The 20,445-nt window shown below is 41.3% G+C and overlaps 1 protein-coding gene across 6 annotated transcripts in view; it reads right to left on the reverse strand.

The window, feature by feature from the left end:
- Window positions 1–731: 731 nt before the first annotated feature.
- osbpl8 (oxysterol binding protein-like 8) overlaps window positions 732–20,445 on the reverse strand; it is an 80,928-nt gene continuing 61,214 nt past the window's right edge. For 5 of the 6 annotated variants that reach the window (XM_053414736.1, XM_053414734.1, XM_053414738.1 and 2 more), the window contains 20 exons: window positions 19,395–19,468; window positions 17,950–18,030; window positions 16,920–17,021; window positions 16,110–16,313; window positions 14,691–14,775; window positions 13,544–13,709; window positions 13,208–13,433; window positions 12,061–12,245; window positions 11,360–11,441; window positions 11,151–11,249; window positions 10,915–11,011; window positions 10,673–10,771; window positions 10,231–10,328; window positions 9,821–9,910; window positions 9,294–9,430; window positions 9,015–9,200; window positions 7,954–8,107; window positions 5,861–5,963; window positions 5,325–5,430; window positions 732–5,230 (listed from right to left, as the gene is read on the reverse strand). In XM_053414736.1, the coding sequence (XP_053270711.1) occupies window positions 5,101–5,230; window positions 5,325–5,430; window positions 5,861–5,963; window positions 7,954–8,107; window positions 9,015–9,200; window positions 9,294–9,430; window positions 9,821–9,910; window positions 10,231–10,328; window positions 10,673–10,771; window positions 10,915–11,011; window positions 11,151–11,249; window positions 11,360–11,441; window positions 12,061–12,245; window positions 13,208–13,433; window positions 13,544–13,709; window positions 14,691–14,775; window positions 16,110–16,313; window positions 16,920–17,021; window positions 17,950–18,030; window positions 19,395–19,468 (2,504 nt within the window). In that variant the 3' untranslated portion in view covers window positions 732–5,100. The remainder of the gene's footprint in view (window positions 5,231–5,324; window positions 5,431–5,860; window positions 5,964–7,953; window positions 8,108–9,014; window positions 9,201–9,293; window positions 9,431–9,820; window positions 9,911–10,230; window positions 10,329–10,672; window positions 10,772–10,914; window positions 11,012–11,150; window positions 11,250–11,359; window positions 11,442–12,060; window positions 12,246–13,207; window positions 13,434–13,543; window positions 13,710–14,690; window positions 14,776–16,109; window positions 16,314–16,919; window positions 17,022–17,949; window positions 18,031–19,394; window positions 19,469–20,445) is intronic. The other variant, XM_053414735.1, reaches the window with a different exon arrangement.

Consider the following 20,445-nt stretch of genomic DNA (forward strand, 5'->3'; position numbering starts at 1 on the left):
TGGGTTGACACATACTTACTGGGGTTAACATACATTCGGTTTATGTATAATTTATCATCAGAATATTTGCCAACTGCCAACTCAGTTTAAATGATCACATGGCATCAACTAGGACCTTCACAGCCGATACAATAAAGCAGCTTGGCCTATCATCTGCATGAGCATTTAATGAAATGAAATAAATCACCCTTTCTTTACCTTTACAGTTCATCAGATGAGAGTGAAATGTGATATTTCATGGCCATAAATGTATATTAAATAAAAAGGAAAGGATCAAATTGTTTATTTGACGAGGAAATGAGAAAACAGTAAACAAAACCAAGCAAATTCAATTAAATCCGACCTCAAATCTATTAATTATAAACCAGCTCCTCTCCTCGGTCATCCACACCTCACTTTCATTCCATGTTTCAATCTATTTTCATTTCCTGCATGTTACTTAATTCGTTTTTCACCATCAGTTGTTTCTGATGTTATTAGATCTTTTTTTTTAATTGAGCTGAAACCTGAGTGTATCAATGTTTCTATTTGCATTTAGCCATTTTACCTATTTATTAATTAATACAATGATGTCTCGTTCATGTTGTGCAGTTTAACAATTAAAAATAAATGGAAAACTATTTTGGAAAGATGATCTAAACATTAACAAGTCTCTGACCACTAGTGCATTATTCAAGAAGAATAAATCCCATAAACAGCTGCTTCACATCAAACACACAGAGAAGACACCGGGATGTCACTTGTTTTTATTCTGTTATTTGTTACATGTGACCATCAACTTCTAAGAAGTTATAGTTGCCATGGAGATACAGTAAATATATTCAGATACTAAGATAGGAAAAGTGTGTGTGTGTGTGTGTGGTGGTGGTGGGGGGGGGGGGGGGGTGTGGGGCAGTTATCAGTTGACAGAGTGCACAAGTTGAGGACAGTTGTGACGTCAAGTAACGAGGAGCGGAATAAAACTCTAAAATCCATTCTGAAAAAAAAACGTTCGGTGAGGAAACAGAACGGTGATCTGACGCTACGGGCAGAAACAAAAAAGAAAAGAAAAACATGAACCCACATAGAAAAGAGTAATAAATAAATCGTGTTATTTTACAGATACAACAACAGACAGCGGAGATGTTTATTTCTCTCTGAATTTGGTGTGTGTGTGTGTGTGTGTGTGCGGGAGAGAGAGAGAAAGAAAGAGAGAGAAAGAGAGAGAGAGAGAGAAACGGTCACCCTCCCTCCCTCTCTCACTCCTGTGGCAGGAATCAGCATCCGCGAGCCTACAGGTGCGTTACTATAGCGACGCGTCAGGAGAGGAGGCGGCAAACTGTGGAGCCGGAGTCAGACTCGTTTCTAAGGCTTCGTATGGCACGTCCACACGGAAACACCAGAGTCCCAGACCATGTCCAGGTCCACTGGTCCCATTAAGCCGTGCGACTCTGGCTACATCTGGATGCTCCGCGCCGTGCCACACCCCCTCACCCCTCCTCCCACCTCCCTATACAACCCCTTCCCCAGCCTGACTCTAGAAGGCACTGGTATATAATATGTTTATCTCCACATTCTAACATCTGGATTCTCTATTTAAGATCAGCGATTTGAGGCAATGAGGATACACACACGACCATGAAAAGGAAAAAAAAACAAGTACAGATACACACGGGCCAGCCGGGTAACTTACGGGAGGGGAGGGGGGGAAGGGGGGGGGTACAGCCGGCTCCTGATGATGCTACCAGTTTTGTCTTGAATACCTGCGTTGGGGGTAACAAAGTTCTCCTTCGCTTAACAGTCAGCTGACGGCGGAGGCAATCGGATATGTAAACGTCGACAAGGCTAACATCATGACAGGCGACAAGAGACACACACAAAATAAATATTTCCCGATATGGTCCAGAAGTAGGTTTGATCTTTCGAAAGGGCCCCGGCGAGTAATAACTTGCATCTTTGAAGGAAAACCCCTGACTGTGTGCTGCCCTCAGCCGTCAGTGAATCAGTCAAATGTTCAAACGTAATCGTTGGTTAACTAGATTTCCTGGGTAGTAAAGCCAAACACACACCATAACCTAGTTATTCCTCACAATCCCGTGATTTGTCAAGGTTGTTATGCCAAACATCACTTGTTTTGTTTGAAGCTGCAGGTAGCTACTGCTGAACAACACACACACCTGTAGGCCATGTGGATACACCGTCAATAGGAATCTAACCTGTGTACACCCACTAATCTGTTGTCCTCGGTTTTTGCCTACGTGCATGTGCAGCTACAGAGTGAGTGGACAGAAAGACACACGAGGTTGAAAAGACTGGCTTGTGCACAGAGCGCAGGAGTGTGTCTGTGTGTTTGCGAAAAGCTCGCTGTTAAAAACGGCCCGCGCTCGCCCGTGAGGAGACGAGCCGTCCCATTGGATATTTACACAGTGAACGGGGGGGTAGGGGGGGAGGGCCGACTTCTACTCTACACACTTGAGTTTGGCCGGTACTCGAGTACATCTGGAATGGTTCACTATGTTTCGATACTAGTAAGTAGAAAAAATTCGTACGTCTCCTCTGCAGCTAAAGTGTCTATCGCTAGTTTTTCCTGGTTAACATCTGAGACGCAAAAGCACTGGAAGTGATGTTTGATGCCGTGATGGTGCAGCTCGGGGGGGGGGGTTCTCCTCCATGGCTCAGTCTTGACTCTGCTTTATGCAACACTTTCTGATACATAGGGCTGGACATGAAGTAACGGAGGAATGAATCTGTATTTTCTTCCTTCCTTCGATTCGCTCATTAACCACTCTTTCTTTGCTTCCTTCCTTCCATCCCTCTTTCTTTCCTTCTAACCCTCTTTCCTCCTTCCTTGGATTCTCTCAAGAACCACTCTTTCCTTCCTTCCTTCCCTCCTTTTATTTCCATCTCACGCTATGTTTAAGTCGAACTCTTCTATTTCAAAGCCTTGGAGAAGCAGATGTCTGACGCCATGTACCATAAAAAAAAAAAAAACATTAACTAAAAGGCAACTTTAAATATATTTGCCTCTTTTTAATTAAAATACTATACATACTATTAGATATTAAAATCTGTTCTGCATTTACGCTGAGGTTAAAACAGGAAATCACTGTCACGGTCAGCCATGTTTTTTTTCTGTTAAAGTTTGGCTTCATGTGCCGGGAAACGTTTAGAAGCCTGAAAATCGGAGCCTCCCACGTGTCTTGAACGCAGCATCGATAGATCCCATTCCACCCATCAAGCTTTTTTTTTTGTGTCACAACTTCACCCACTGACAGGCACTTTTTGAAACAGGCAAACAAACACAGTTATTAGTTTAGTGTTGGGAAACACACTTACTCACTTTCCTGTTGAGAGTGAGATAAGACGATTGATATCACTCTGCATGATGGACATGAAGGTTGATCTATGTAGGCATTGAACTGTGGACGCTGAGACCGTGGGAGACACACACACACACACCCTCACCTCTTTCCTTTTCTTTGGTTATTATTGTTTACGTGGTTTAATGTGAAGTCAAGTCCAACACGTTCTTTAGTGTTCACCCAGAAAAAGTACATCTTGCACGCTCACTAAATTAACAAAATATTGTGTATTTGAAAATGATTGTTTGGATGGAATCATTTTGTAATGGGAGCAGTAACTACCTGATTCTAGCATCACATCTAAACTGTGTCACTGCCACATGAATAGTAAAAATGGTCTCTGAGCTTTAGAATAAATACGATATATTCAGAGATTTCTTTTGAATGAATACTGAATGTTTCCTCCGGTCTCCTCAGTCTGGGCGAGTGATGATTGACCTGAACAGAGTGGTATCGATTGTCTCATCTGACCGTCGAGAAAACAAATGAGAGCACTTCCATTTCTTTTCCTTTACTGTGTCATCGGATCTAAGACCGCGTCGTTTGGAATTTTGGTGAATTCGTGTTTTGCCTCGATAAAAACCAACTCCTCACTACCGACGCTTAACGTGTCATTCTCCCTTTTAACTGAAACCAGGGCAGTGGTTAGAAAAGTCATTCTCTGGCCCTCTGTGGCCTCCCCGGACCTCGGAGCAGAAATGTAAAAGTACTGTGATGCCCCTGAGCACCATTCGAACTGAAAGAATGACCAATGTATTTACAATACAAACAATTCCAGTGCATTTGTGCCTTCAAACAAAAATACTGTACATAGGGCTAGAGTCCTAACCACGCCGCCGTCTGTACACGCTACGGTATACAATGACGCTGTGTCAAACATCGGACTTCATTTTTTTTCTTAAACATTGACTTTGTATGCAAAAGGTGACATTTTATTACACAGCAGAAAGTATAGCTTCTGTTCCTTTTGACAGTATCACTTGTGTTATTTTGTCTCGCTCGTCTTTTTCCCCCCGCGTGAGCCTCTGTGAAAGTATGTGATAATAAAAAAATAAGTCACATCGCTTTTTGGACCACTTTGTTTCTGTCTCCCTTATCGTCGCTTGTTTGTTCCACGCAGACCAGGACACGCCAAGCAAACCAGAAGAGCAACAACACGAAAACATCCAAATAAAAGGTTACTTCTTTGTCTTGGTCACCGTCTGAGTGATGGTACTCGTCTGCGGGTGAAGATGCTCCCTGTCTTTTGAGGTTGAAAGTGAATCAACAGAGTTGTGTCCCATCATTGGTGGAGAAACAAAACAAAACAAATCAAAAATAAACACAAAGAACAGCTAAAAAATGGCTGCTGTCTTTGCCTCTTTACATCAAAGGCAAATCAATAAGCTTCAGAGTGGCAGTCGAGACTTTTCTACACGGATGACTCCTCTCCGCTGCTCCTCTCCGCCTTGAAATCTTCGGATCTCTCAAGAGTTTCGGAATGGACAGGTTGAAAATAAATAAAGAGTTTTTAAAAGTCTCTGTTCTGTGTGTGTCGAAGTCTCCACTTCTCCACTGGACGTGTTGCAGTTGGATTCAGTAAAGACGGATGAACACAGTCGGTGGAGACTGTCACTTAAAAGGACAAAGTTTATACTCTTCGTACCCCGTTGTGAAGCCTAAGGCTCAGAGTGTGTGTGTACAATATATATATATATATATGTGTGTGTGTATGTGTGTGTGTCTAAGGGCATCACGCTCTCTCTGTGGGGTATGGCTGCTACTTGAAGACGTAGTTGATCACGACCTGAAGGAGGATGAGGAAAAAGATGATGATGTAGTCGCGCTGCTGGAGGAAGGAGCCGCCCTCCACCCGGCCCGACGCACGACTCCGCAGCACACTGATGCTCCTGCCAACACACAGACACACACACATTAGATGTAGGGGCTGAAAACGCACACCTAGGACCACGAGCATCACAACGCGGCTGCTGTCCGTCTCACCTGTTGATGTCCTCCTGCGTCTTCTTTATGGATTCAATGGCACTTTGAAGTTCACTGAGGTCGGCTCCTTTTTTCCTCAGCCGACTGTTGTGTTTGCTTTTGTGTCCTGCAACAAAATGCAACAAGGAAATTCTGTGTTCACAAAAGGAAATATAAAAAAAATTCTGGACCCTTTTAAATACTAGATGACCCAATTACTAAAATAAAAACCAATAAATACATTTTTCAGGTAAAATGTAGTTAATTAGGAGGTACACAACAACAAGAATTTAACTAAAACGAAGGTTATTTACAGTATGGATCTAATTTATTTACATTTTTTACCAAATTACCCTATAGATATTTGTTTTTCCTGATTATTGGTCTCTAATAATAATAGTGTGCAGTATTTGTGATGTTTAGATTTCACTTTAATATAACAAAATATTAATAGACTACACAAAAACTTAATTTTTTTATATAAATAGCACAGAAGAGTTCTATTCATGTTTTCCAGTAAGTTTACACCAGCATGAATTTGAGTGAACACAACTCACGTTCGCTGCCAGACGAGTCCTGACGGTCGGGTTCAGGTGAAGAGCAGCCACTCTCTGGACTTTTGGGCTTGTCGCTCTTATGTTTCCTCTTTGGCACCGTCACCTATTCACACCAACACACACACACACACACACACACACACACACACACACACACACACAGAGTCACACACACACGCAGAGATGAGCAGGTCAAAAAATCAGGCCACACACGTCAGTTACAAACAAATAAAGCGAACACAAACACACTGAATGTTAGAGTACACACATGTACAGACAAATAATTGTTTCAGGTCACATCAATGCAACAAAGAAGTTCATCCCCCCCACGCAAACTCCCACACAAACATGCAAGTGCAAGGCATGCTGGGACATTAGCAAATTACATTCAGAATACACAAATTATCTAAACCTGCCAAGAGCTGGTACATTATTCAGTTCAAATGGATTAAACTCTGAGTGGGTGGCAGCTCTAACTCTTAGTGCTGTTTTAATGGGGCGCAGTTTGGACGCCCCAGGGTTTTGATTTGGTAGAATTAAAACTTTTCATATTTGACATCACAAAACAACCAAAAGGTTTAAAAGTTCAAGTGCACAAACAATAAATAAGGCAATGAATTATTACAGGTACAGAAATAATTATTTTTCCAAAAACTTCAGCTTTAAAATATACTGTATATACTTGTTAAGAATAATTTCTTCTCTTCCAGTACTATTTAGTTACCAAAGTCATGTAATTTAAAGATTTTGTGAAGAAAAAAACGAAATTGACCTTGTAGTGGTTTAAGTAGATAAGATATTAACTTGATATCATTGCTGTGAGTAGAACCGTGTGACGACAAGCCAATCAGGGCCTGGTATGAGGCCAAATCTAGAACCATAAAAAACTGAAAGACCCTGTTCAGACCTGGTATTAAAACACGCCCTGAATGTGTCTCCTTGTGTGATCACTTGTGAAGATAAACACGTTTATGACGAAAAAATATGTTGCTTATATCCAGTCTGAGTATCCAATCTACAGATGTGTGACAAAGTTTGTGTCAGTGTGTGAGATACAGAGACAGAGAGGGAGTGAGCAGAGTTAGGAGGGACTAAATTAATGAATGCACGCAGCTTTGAAGAAAGATTTGACCAGTTTAGGAAAAGTATCGGCCATTATGTGATGGACACTGTTGATATTATTGTGGTGGATACAAATAAATGAGTGTGTGGACACTGAGAAGCGTAAAAAAAGATGTTTTAAATGGATAAGCTGAGCAGTCGTTCTTTGTACCAATGTTACCAAGTCTGAACGGGGTCTTACAGGCAGGTAACTATCCACCCAAGAGAAACTTCACTGGATTGGACACTTGGCAGGTGTTTACTTTGAACAAACACAAATAAATGACCAGCAGCTGAGTAAAAGTAAAGAGTCTGTGAGTGACCACGACACAGGAACAGACAAAATGAAGATGAGGACAGGACATGAGGCCTTAAAGCAGCCAGGCTTTGATGGCAGTGGTCGGTTGATGTGATGGATGAAGCTGATGATGCTGTTCTCTCTCGATGACTCTGTACAGGGAGTCACCATCTGTAAATCTGTGTTGGGTTCGATGTACACGGGGCTTAAAAAGATTTACTTCACTAACTTTCTTCGACTCCCATTTGATGCTGAACAGGAAGTGTGTATCAGAACTTTTAATCACTTGCTCTTAATTTCTCACAATCTTGCCCACAAATCAACAACTTCATAGTTTTTAATATTACATCTGAAGCACAGACGTCTACATGAACCCTGCTGGTGTTTCGTCTCTGCACAAAGGCAAGAAAAGGAAGGAACAACTGTTGGATTTCCTGCAGTGTGACTTCCCGCCCATATAAAGAGAACAGCTGGTGCCACGGCAAGACAAGAAAAATAAAAAAAAAATTAAAAAAGGTAGAGAGACATAAAAGGAGCAGAGGCGGTGGCGGCGGTGGCACAGCGATGATGACACACACGGAAGAAGCGACAATGAAGACAGTGCATCGGGTGCTGCGTGGAAGGTGGCTGAGGCGGCGAGATGCTTTTTTATTTTTATTTTTTTAATGGCGGCTTTTCGATCGGGACAACCTACCTGGCACTTGCAATTGTCCCTCCGCGGCCCCTGGTTACTCAGACTAATAAGACTGCCAGAACGTACCATAGGGGTGCGGTGTCGGACCTTGGTCTGGATGCAGCCGTCCTTTTCAAACTGGATCAGGTCGTTGAGTGGATCCCATGGCCTTGTGCTGGGGAGGGGGACGCAAGACGCAGAGTTGCAGTTAAAAGTAGTCAACACTAGATGGCACCATGTCCCAGTGGACAACTCAATATTGAAGATGGGGGGTACAACTAAAGCATTACTGAATTTTAAACTAGGTGTGAACTAAATAATTTAAACAGTTCTATAACATAATTCTTTGTAAAGAAAAATTCAGTTAAGGGTATCTACTACATGTTAATTAAATTATAACATATAAGTCAATTTATTATTAATAATATATTTTTCTCTTTCTAACCAGGCATGGACACCTTTCAATAGATCATAAACACATAAATATTTAAAATAAAGCGATTTTTAATTTAACCAATTTAATATTTTTCTTTAATTATTCTACAAATGCTATAATATTTAGATAATATGGAATAATTATCAAAATGCCCAGTTACTTCATCCACAAATTATCAAGAGCTGCCGAGCTTTTTTCGCTGGTTTGTTTACTATTTGTCCCAGAATTGTAAAGACACTTGTCACAAGAAATTGTACAGTTCAGTACGTTCAAGCCAATTATATTTGTTAGTTTGAAACGGTGTCTAAATTACATAGTTTATCCACAAGAGGGCACAAATTTCTTACAAATGAGCAACTAAGAACACACTGCATTTGTTTAACACATTATTCATCATTAAACATTTGAAAAAAAACATAATGTCTTTTCTGTGTTTGTTATGTCACAAAACACAACCATTGGGTGAGATATATGATAAATCTAGTACCAGTAAGCCTGTACTGGGTCATTCCAAATGTACGTTATAAGCATAACGCATAAAATAAGTTTTTCGTTATCGTAGTGTGTTCGGTGCAGGAGATGTGATAGAGCCACCTCATTTCTGCCCGATAATGTGACGTCATGCTGCAGGAGAATAATCACTCACTCAGCATATCGGTAATGCCACTCTCCAGTGATGGGGTCCTGCTCAAACAGGGCGGAGATCCACTCCTCGCATTTTGCTTTCCGCTCGCGGGCCGACTTCCTCTGAGCTTCCTCCAGAAAGAACTTCTCGTTGGTAGCCTCGGTCTGGTCCTTGTTGTTGATGGCCCGGGTCACGTGCTGCCACAGTCTGACGGACGGACGGAGAACAAGTTAGGTCAAGTAGAGTAAAACACGCTGTCATGAATGTGTCTTCATTCTATTCTCATTTAGTTGAGGTAACCTTTCTGCTTCAAACTCCCCCTGGTCCTCTGGTGGGACTGTGCAGCGAGTGAGTCGACTCTGTCTCAGCTCTGGCGTCGGATTCCAGAAAGTGTCCACTGTCCCCGTCTTCTTGTCATTGATGAAGATCTCGCTGTCCTATAAGTGTCGTAAATATGTCGCGTTTAAAGACAGATTCTACCTGGGAATGTATCTCTTCTTTAATATTTTATAAATCTGCTAATACTGTGGTTACAAAGGAAAATAATTGTGAAAATTCTGTTGACATTTTCGAGTAAGAGTTAGTAAGTAATTCTTCAGTCATTGATCTTATACTGACAACATTTTAAACAACTGTGATTGGTTATCTAAATGAATTAGATAACCAACCACAGTAACTGGGACCTTAAAGCTCGTCTGGGAAAAGCAACATTGCTTTAAAAAAAAGTGACAGCTTTATTGTTTGACATGAACTGATAATCAACTGTAATCATATGACATCTTTTGATTGTTCTTCACATTTCATATTCACATATATCAGAGACTCACCCAGTGTCCTTCTAGTGTGGCTAACACCTCCTTTCCCAGCTTGATCTTTCCATAGATCTCATTGACACTGTCGCTGCTGCCCAGGAATGGCTGCAGGAGAGAGGAGAGAGACAGGGAGGAGGTGTAAGGAGAGGGGGGGAAAGGAGGAATAGGAAGTAACAGAGAAGGAAAGAGAGGATGGGATATAGCGGGGAACACACATCCAGTTTACTTGCTGCAATTACAGTGTGCTTCATCGGGTCTCATTTTGTGTCGAGAGTGTATTTACACAAATACACAGATTTGTTTTGTTGTGCTCAAGTTCTCAAAACGTCTGAGGATTCAATAAATAAACTCGACTTCTATCACAGCTGACGGAGGGAAAGGCATCTTCTAATCTTACATCCGTGGATTTGAAAACACAGTCGTACCTTCAGTTTGAACTCGAGCTGAGCGCTGTAGCCTGTTTTCTCACAGGCAATGGTGACCTGTCCTCCCAGCTCCAGTGTCATGGTGCCGTACAGGATACCTAACAGACGAACAAGTCATACACAAGATAAAATTATAATCAGTTGTCTGTCCTTTTTACACAAAAACAAACAGTGGAGCTCAATGACAATCTAAAGTTTAGTCTATAGATTAATAAATAATAATTAATAATACATCCGAATGTAGACCTACAGAACCAAGCATAACACACAAGTCTTGGTAAGGTACATTACCTTGGTGTGGCACAACATCTTACATGCAATGTTCTACAATATTTGGAATAGTCCGAGTTCCACTGCTCATGTAGATCTCACATTTCAAAGAGCTTACAGCTACGTAAAGCATCACTTCAGTGTCATCATGGTGTGGAGGATGAATTCTGACCTTTACAGTGGGCGTAGGGCATGTTCATCACATAGTCCTCCCCTCGGTTGAGAAAAGTGAGACGAGCCTCCCCGTCTAATATGGCCGACAGAGAGTTACCTAAAATTTGAATATTACAGTCAGTGGGCGTCAGAGCCTGAAACACCTGCAGCTGAATAAATACTAGAATATGCTTTTTTATTAGAGTTAAGATTATTGTGGATGATATTATTTTGGTTTTAGTTGTGTGTGTGTGTATGTACCATAAAACTTCGACTTGGCAAGGATGCTGCCACTGAGGCAGAACCCATCCTTCCTGTTGCTGACATAGAAGGCGGACACCGGAGGATGATGGGAAACCTGGGAACAAACGGTGAGTCAGCTTGGTTGCTAATGAGGTGATTTCGAGGTCCACCTATTCGTCCCATGGCCAAAACCAATGCAACAAGCTTTATAGGAATGATCTGTGAACCAATCAGTCTTGGTATCTCTTTGTTACCTGTTCTGCGATGTAGAACGTCTTGCTGTTTGTCCTCTGGTGGAGCCACATGCAGCGGTACGTCTCCCCAATAATCGGGTTGTAAGGCTTCTTCAACCCCTGTGGTTTAACAAGCAACAAAATACAAAGTTCATCTAGAGTACTGTTTGGAAATCTGTTTGGAATCTATGGAGCTCATCAACATGAAGTCAAGTGTTTAATCTGCTGACCTGTGGCTTCTTGTAAAATCCAGAAATGTACCACTTCACCACCTTCTTCATGCGGCTGTAGGCGTTCTCTTCGATCGCAGCACTGAGAATCAAATAGAGAGTTAAACTTACGCTCGTCTGGAACACACGCTGTTTAACTCAGTGGGTAGAAGTTCCATCTGCTGTTGCGAAATTCTGTCGATGAGCTTGCCCAGTTTTCTTAGCATCCACGGACCAACTTTACAGAGCAAAGATTCTCTGTGTATATCTTTTTTTTATATCTTGATTTTCTTGTTTTCTGAGTCCATGTGTTGATATGTGTTCATATATAGCTCAATTGGTCACTCAGCTCAATAATGGACAGCCTGTCTAGAACAACAGGACATTTCAACTTGACCAGTGATAATTAGAGAGCAGGAAGGCGTGGACAGACGCCTCCGAATCCATGCATCAGGTACGTCTCTCACTTCTCTCTCTGAGGTGCACATAGCAACCGTCTACCTGTTTTTCCATTAATCAAGTCACAGGCAAAAAAGAGACAGACCCTTGCTGTCCCATGAGTGTGCAATATTCCTTTTTCAGAGGCTTGCTACACTAGGTAATATGCAGGTATTATTACATTTTTTTTGGACAAATTAAAGGTTTACACAAAACTAAATAGGTTCCAGGAATGACTCTAAACCATAGAACTCCTTAAGTGAAAACAAAAAGACCGGGCTTACTCTGACAGGAAGTCTGCGTGGTAGTAGTAGTCCGAGAGTTTGTCGAGGAAGGATCTGGGCTCCAGGATGAAGGTGGGCAACACAACCTTGGACAGGTCCATGCCAGGTCGGACCTGCTTCAGCAACGTCCAGATCAGAGATTTATTCTCCTCCGATACCGTCTCTGTCTGCGCAGCCTCACCAGCCTGGAGAAGGGAGAGCGCAGGGAGGACGAGAGGCCATGATTGTTTTGAGTGTGATAAAACCGCAGACATCTTACTATTCACTCACAAGTGTTCAGATTCAGCTGGATGCCATTGGCCTCCCACTCTGTTCCACTAACCCACATTTGTCTGCTGAACATTGAATCCAAGTGTCTATCAGTTCTGTCCACTCTATGACATTAGGTTAAAACTACAAACCATAACATACACACCACACATCAATAATGAAGCAATCACCACGGAGTATATATCTAGTTTGTGTTCTTCTCCTAAATCATATGCTTGATTTTAATGCTTGTGTGTTTGTGTAGTTTGTCCTCTTCCTCCCTCCAGGTCTTCATGGTGGAGAGGTGTCTGTGTGGCTCAGGGCCTCAGAGATCACCGTTTTTGTATTAGCTCAACAAGATTTTCCACACTTTAAATCTACAATATTGGTTGGTTCTGTCCTGTACGTCACATTTGTGATTTGTAGGGGGGAACAAGGTGAAATTTATATAAAAACATTCACATTCTTCCATGTGTCTCCACTTTCTTGAAACTCGCTGCTGTGTGTGAGACTGCTGTGCAGAAGGCGGCTTTATTTAGCTTCTAACTATAAACAATTTGCCTCGCTTCGGTAGGTGTTTAATTAGTGAGCTGTCAAACTTTGATTTCATCAGGGTGGAAATCATTTCAGCACTTCCACACATAGCACTGCAGACACCCACACACCAACACACAGCTACACCGATCAAAGCCTGTCAGAGTTACAGTTTTCTTCATCGCCTCAACAGAGAAACATGCTAATTTCTCCTCACTTCAAGAAACTGACCTTCATGAGAGAAGCTAAGGATGAAAGCTGTTACAAAATACCCTATGAGATCATGTCCCGCTGGTGCAGACATGCTTGGACAACATTGATTCTTATTGAACAGCGGTTTTGAATCAAACTCTCCATCTCCTACCTCTCCCAGTTCCTCGTGGGACTGCTCCAGGTACGGGGTTTCCCTCAGATGTTCGTTTGGATCCAGGTCAATGTACGAGTCGTCTTGGCGCTCCGACGTGTCGCTGTCGCTCTCCTCGCTCTTCTCCAGGCCTTCTGGGTCCGACTCCTCGTGGTCCTGCTCCCCCTCCCGGTCCGACTTGTCCGAGTACAGGTCCGGGTCTTTCAAATGGTCACTGTCACTGAACCTGGAGGAAGACCGGAGTGGTGGAGAGGTTTACAAGAACATACAAATAGAATAGCCACTTTTACAGACTATAAGTGAGCTGTAGGTAGAGATTTTTATTTCCGTACTCACTGGAAACCGTGCATGTTGTGGGCTCGCAGGAGACTGTAGAAATTAATGGAGTGTTCTCCGCCAGTAGCGACTGTGCTCATGTCCTCCTTCCCCTCACGGATCATGGTCCTCTTCAGCAGGCCGGAGCACTTCAAGGCCAGCTCTAAGGCGTCCATCCAGCATCGACCTGAGAGAGAGATTTCAATTCATTATCAAACAGGAACATGCATTTAGGTTGTGTTAAGATGGGATTTTTGTTCTTCTGGGACTTTTAACCCTACTCTTTATATCATTCCTAAAGGATCTTTCTTTCTCATATTGATATTTATATCATCAATGTAAATTAAATGTAGGAGGGTTGTTTTTGGCATATAATAAAAAAATATTTCTGGCTAAGTGTTTATTTTTAAAGCATCTTTGAGGACACAATATTGTGTGTGCGCATTTTTTCACATCTCAAGACACTGAAGCAAAAAAGCAAAGGAAAAATGATAGACTTAATAGCAAATCGGTAGCCATTTTTGATTTGGCTTCTGCTTGCCTGTTCCAGCACCATGGAGAGAGACTGAAGGGAGAAGGGAGAGACTGGCTTGGAAGTTTCAGCACCATGGACAGAGACACATAGTTTCTGTGGCTTAAACCTCTCACTCATTTGGTCACTAAATGAGAACTTTATAAAAATGAGCAAATGATTCCCTCCCTAACAATCTACACTTAATACCCTGTAATGACAAAGTAAGTACAGAATTTGAGAACATTTTGGAGTGACTGAAATAACAAATTAACATTAGACGATGATAACCATGTTTTTTATTGTAACTGTAATACTTCATGGTTAAAAAACATTATTTAATGGGATTACAAAACTAAAGGAAGGCCGAGTGTTTTCTTTGTGTGTGTTTTTTTTTAAATTGTCCTTGGATTACTCTCTAAACATGGCAGTCTTACGTCAGGACCATCAGACAATAAGTGAGGTTTTCTTAATCAGACACAACATAAATTAACGGGTCTAAAAAAAGGCTTGTGTTATTTCCACAAATTAGCAGCAGGTATTATTATGGAGCTGATACTGCTGTGTTGCCATATTATGGGTTTGTCACATGATGTACGCAATCACTGGGACAACACAGACACATTACTGAAGAGTGAATGACAGCCTGTCTCTTACCATCAGACTCTGAGGTAGCACGAAAGATGAGGTGGCTGCTGGGTAATGGCTGCGTGATGGAGCCCACCGCTTCCCCTTTAGGACCCTGTTGAGAACAAGAGTTGAGAGATGTTATTTTGACTCAGTGTCCTTATTGGCGCATTTGTCATTTTGATCTTTGTCTCATTTTCTTTAGACGTGGTTTGAAGATTTCTTTTGTGATTTCCTTTATCATTTATTAGTATGATGTTTATGTTCAAATAGCGGAAATCTACACTCGTGACTATGCCATTATGAAATAATCTACAAGAGGGGAGAGATGCGACAGAAACTGAATGAGTGAAGTGTTTATCGCAACCGTGAAGAGGAGATTGGAGAGGGAAGGAGCGGTGAAATCTAAAACACAGGACGATAATTGTGATTCAAGCCTTTTCATTACACTGACAAAGAGAGAAAACACTTGAAATGCGAGGCCAGCGATGAAAAAACAAATCATAGTTGATGTGGATGAGAGAAGACAGCTGCACACACATCAGCAAATGGAAAATTTTGCTGCTGCCAAATAGGAAAATGGCTGGGGTGTCGTATAATGTTCTGCATCTGTCCTCAATTAAACAAAGATGAGCTCTTCATTACAGTAAACATCCACAGCTGTTTGACTGTTTGTTTTAACTACAGAGGACAAAGGGATTTTTTTATTTTTAATGGAAAATCATTGATGCCCTGATGATCTCCATCAGGACATTACTCTTCGTCTCTAGCTCTCCTATTATCAGTCTATTATAATCAACATTGGGATTACTCTATAAGAGCTATAAAGGACTTTTCCAACAATAACAACAAAGATAAATGTAAAGTAAATATGGCACATTTAAAGAAATTTGAAAGGCGTTGCGAACTATGTTAGAGATAGATGAGACGATACTGACTGCACAGTAAATACGATTTCTGTGCTTAGACTAAATTTACTGCAATGCGCTTGTATGCCCCCACCCATCCAGTGCAGTTTCCATGTAAATATTTGTATCCCAAATAGAAAAAAAATCTCTTAAGCAGTCTTAGAAATTACATGAAGTGGCCAAACACAAGTGTTTTGAAGCCACCGTGACCTTTGACCACTGTAATCAAATCAATTTATCAGTGAGTCCAAGTGAATTTTGCCAGATGGAATGAAATTCCCTATGGGCAGTCCTAATATGTTACATTCACAATAACATGAGTTCACTGTGATCGTGACCTTTGAATGCCTCCATCTATTTTTCATTTCCCGTTTCTTAAAGTAAGTTAATGTGAAGCTAAATAGTCTGTTTTTCTCTGCTTTTTAATTTAATAAATACTTTATTGGGGACGACAGGGAATTTTCCAAAAATAGAAAAAAACAACTCAACATCCCATGATAATCGACCCGAGTAAATTCTGTGTCTTATAGTGAGTTCTGACCTTGACGGCCCAGATGGACTGCTCCAGCGGGTGGAAGAGCTTGAAGCAGAAGCCGTCCTTCTTGGAGGGCCTCTCGATCAGCTCGCAGGCGTTGAGCAGCACCGTTCCCACCCACTGGCCGTTTTTGTTGGTTTTGTAGATGAGCAGGACGCCTGGCTTCAGCACGCACCACAGCTTGGTCCAGCTCTTCAGAGTGCCGCGAATCTAGAGAGGAAATATATGAGTGGCAGATAATCAAAGGTTTTACCTGAACAAAATTACTCTCTGTATTAGAGATTTTATATATCATAATTGCGTCTTTTAGTATTCTTATTTTATTATAGTATATGTATTTTTAAAAGGCACATTTTATTCTATTCTGGTATATTTCCCTGATTAGTATTATGTTCTGTCTTTTATTACACATCTTTAACCAATATGACAATAACCAACTTGAATTTTGAATTCACATTGAACATGTTAAGTGAGGTTTATTCTGTAATGGTAAAACATCTGGATTCTTTTACACCTTTGCACCAAGTTAACACAAATGCAGAAAACATATTGTATTTGGAATTTAAGGTGGAGTAAAGTGGAGCCAAATCTTTTACTGCTAGATGTAGCCAAGTGTCATTATGTATGATGTACTTGTATAAGTGCTTTGTAAGCACCAAACACACCATTTAAAAGAAAACATTTCAACTAAGCATTGTCTGTTCTTTATTCAACTGTATCCATTTAATCACTTTTATGAAGGATTTTATATGGAGTGTGAAATGGAATTATCTGTAAAGTTCCTGTAAACCAGAACAAACCACCCCTTCCTCTCACCTTCAGCCAGTCGGCCATGACGATGACAGAGGGGTCAGTGATGGTGCTGAGCAGCTCCTTGGTCGCCCTCTTCTTTTCTTCCCTGTAGTTTTTCTTCTGCACCTGCAGAGAGCACACACAGAGAGACAATGCTTCCAGTCAATCTACACAACTGCAGTGAATAATAATAAAATCCCACACTCGCTTCATCGCTGAACTGGAAACAGTGGGATCACACTCAATTTCTCACTTCCTGACTGCATTGTGAGGTATCCGCTGCATTTTTGATTCTTCAGTTTAATGTAATGTATCCTGCCTTCCATCTACTGTGGGGACACTGGTGCACAATAAGGAGGAACAATAAAGTAAATCCAATCCAATATACAGTATTTTGAGGATAATGACTCATGGTATTTGTACACTAAGGCCGTATTCTTTGTATGTTTTCCAATAAAAACTCAATGCACGGCAACCTTGCACATGGAGAAGAACAAGCTTTATTATTTTATATTATTTGTAACAGGATTTGAGCAACGAGGAAGATTTTGTGGTCCTCTTACTTAATAAACAAAACAATAGAAACAGTTAATTGTGTCTATCGAATCTTGAGAAGCCGTCAGGAACAAGGAGAAATTTATCCCATGATCAAGGAGCTGAGAAATTATCCTGATCACTTCCAAGTCTATTTCAGGTCCAGTGTGTTTCGCTGTTAAGAAGAAAACACATTTTTGTAAATCTAATTGATCCTGGGCAGCTTACACAACTCGACTTGACACGGCTTCGACAGATCCTAAAAACGCAGCTTTTCAAACCTCTTCTGAAAATTGAAATGACGGACAAACGTTTCAGAGTTGGTGTGCATAAATGTGATTTACACAATACAAGGTTGTATCTATTCATTTTAAAATGGAGGAGTGGATGATAAAGAGGGACTCAGTGTGCAAGGGCCTTTAGAATGAACGATAAGCATTTGACTATACATAGCATGACTGTTGTCGTGAGAAGTAAGAATCCGTATGCTCTCGACTTAAGCTATTTTAAGCTTATTTACCTTGAGGGACTCCTTCTTGGTGAGCTTTCCTCCAGACGCCGACACATCCTTGTCTGAGCCATTGTACAGCTTTGTTTCAGACTGTGAATACACAGAGGAAAGTCAGTAGATAATCTCTCAAGACTTCTTCAAATGTTACATGTAACTCTATCATGTGCTCTCTAATATATTTAAAAACACTACTCAAACATGTCTGGTGATTGTAACCAAAGCTTTCCTGTGTGCAGTCTGCATAACAATCATCAGCTTTTTCTACTCCTGCACTCTGCGTAAGCTGCTCTAAAAACACACTGACTAAAAGACTAAATGCAATCTAAGCTACAGTGTGTTCTCTGTTAATAATAAATCTGTTACCAAAAATGTTACAATCAACAAACTCGAATGAAATAAAGGCATCACATTGGAGGTTTACCAATAATAGAGTACTTGTGTAAGCTATTGTTTGCTTTTTCCTCTTAAGTCTGTGTGATCCCTGGGTTTGGTCCAAACTTAGCTCAGTTGGCAGAACGAAGCCTATAAATGCCAGTGCAGGAGCGACTCGGCCAGCTCCCTCTACAAGTTGATATTTAAAGTGCAGATACAGGTGGTGCAGTGTGGGAATCCTAAAGCAGGGCTGCTTAAATGCCCACAGGCAGGGTTGAAGAAATAGAGAAGATGCATGATAACGAACGTGGAAGCTGAAATGTTTGCTTTCTGATCGCGCACCAGATAATAACTTGTTTGGACACATTATTTACTAAAAAAATCTGGTGCATCTCTCACAACTTCAGATGATCTTAAAATCTATAAAAGCAAATGACCCCTGTTGTGTTCATAGTCAACCATGGTTTTACTATGCAGATATCAAGAAGGAAATTATCTTATGCTAACATAGCAAATAAATAATAAACATCAGCTGTCAGGACTTAAGGGCGCGGTACATTTCAGAACCACCTTTAGATGAGACTGAGCTATGGGTCGACTATCATATACACAATATCAAAGTCTTGTCTTTGCCTTTTAGAGGCCTCGCTGATATCAAGAGCTTCTTGAGGCAGACCAATGTCCAACAAGTTGGAAACTTCCGAGCTTTAATTGGATTCAAGTCTGATGCAAGTGCTTCTGCCGGGACTCAGAGGGAGACTCCCACGTTTGTGCTGACAAACATGTTTGATGTGGACCTCGACAGATAAAGGAGACGGACCTCCTCCACATTTATCTAACTTGAAAGAAGGACTGAGTTTAAGTTTTGGTTGATAAATGTTTGATGAGTGCAGTGTATGATATGTGAGAAACATCTCAAAGTAGGCTATCTCGTGCCTGAGGCAAGACTGGGAAAAACAGAAAGAAGAAGTGCACTAACTCCCATATTCTCCAGTCTCATTACAACGGGCACAACGAAGCACCAAATCAATCCGACCCACCCATCACAGAACACTCACTCAGTGGAAGGATCTGAATCTTACCTTGCTCTTTGAAATGGAATGTGAGTCCTCTTTTAAAGGCAGAGGCAAGAGGTCCTCCTTCCCTCTCTCAAAACCTGTAACAGAAAAAAACATAAAAGGCATCATACTCAGTGTGTCTCTGTGGAGTGAGCCGGGTTTCTACCATTAACTGTGACCCCAGCAACAGATTCCCCACTGGGTTCCAGGCAGATGGTGACACCGGTGGTCTCAAGGTGACAGAGAGCCTTTAAATATTTTATAATATCCATCTCCTATCCAAAGGTCATCAGTATTAATCAGTAAGTCAAGGGATGGCTGCAGAGTCTCATCATTACAAGTTGCATCTCATTTGCTTTAATGAAAAATGGGTGTGTTCCCGAGTTTGCTGCAAAATAGTCCTATCCTTTTCAGTATTTTTCAGGACATAGCCTGGATCCTGAGTTATTAAATGAATGTTGAGAAGAGAAGAGAAAAGCGGTTGCAGCAGCAGATAGTGAGAATGAGGCAATAGAGAGAATATGTAGATAATATTCACCTTTCACTACAGATGGAAATACAATTTGACTTAACTAGCTAGTTAAACATATCGGAGTGAAACAGTATGAATAATGTTCATGCTCTTTAAGTGCTACTTGACCAAGAGTCAGTCGCATGCATGCAAGTTTGGTTCGAGAACACTTCAGCTGCTTGAATGATGCCACGGAAGTATTAACCCAAGCATCGGTGAGAGATCCTTCTTATGCCAAAAAACCTGCCCTTTATTAAATGAGAACCCCCCCAGAAGCAGGAGTCTTTCCATTTAGCTGATAAAATCCAACATCAGAGCCACGCCGTGTTCCTTTTAATTAGTTCAAGCAGAAGCGGCGATATAAATCAAGACATCAGGGCATGTGATTGTCTTTCCTGCCGTGTGTGTGTGGCACTAATGCGAATCCAGCTTCAGTGGGATATGAGACGTCCCACCAGACCATCTGTGACCACTTGACAGACACATCGCCATGCCAACTTCAGATTGAAAACAACTCAAGGGCAATTCAGCCACTTATAGCGGAGCCACCTGAGATGACATAAT

The sequence above is a fragment of the Pleuronectes platessa genome, chromosome 22 (genome assembly GCF_947347685.1).
Source record: "Pleuronectes platessa chromosome 22, fPlePla1.1, whole genome shotgun sequence".
Classification (NCBI taxonomy): Eukaryota; Metazoa; Chordata; class Actinopteri; order Pleuronectiformes; family Pleuronectidae; genus Pleuronectes; species Pleuronectes platessa.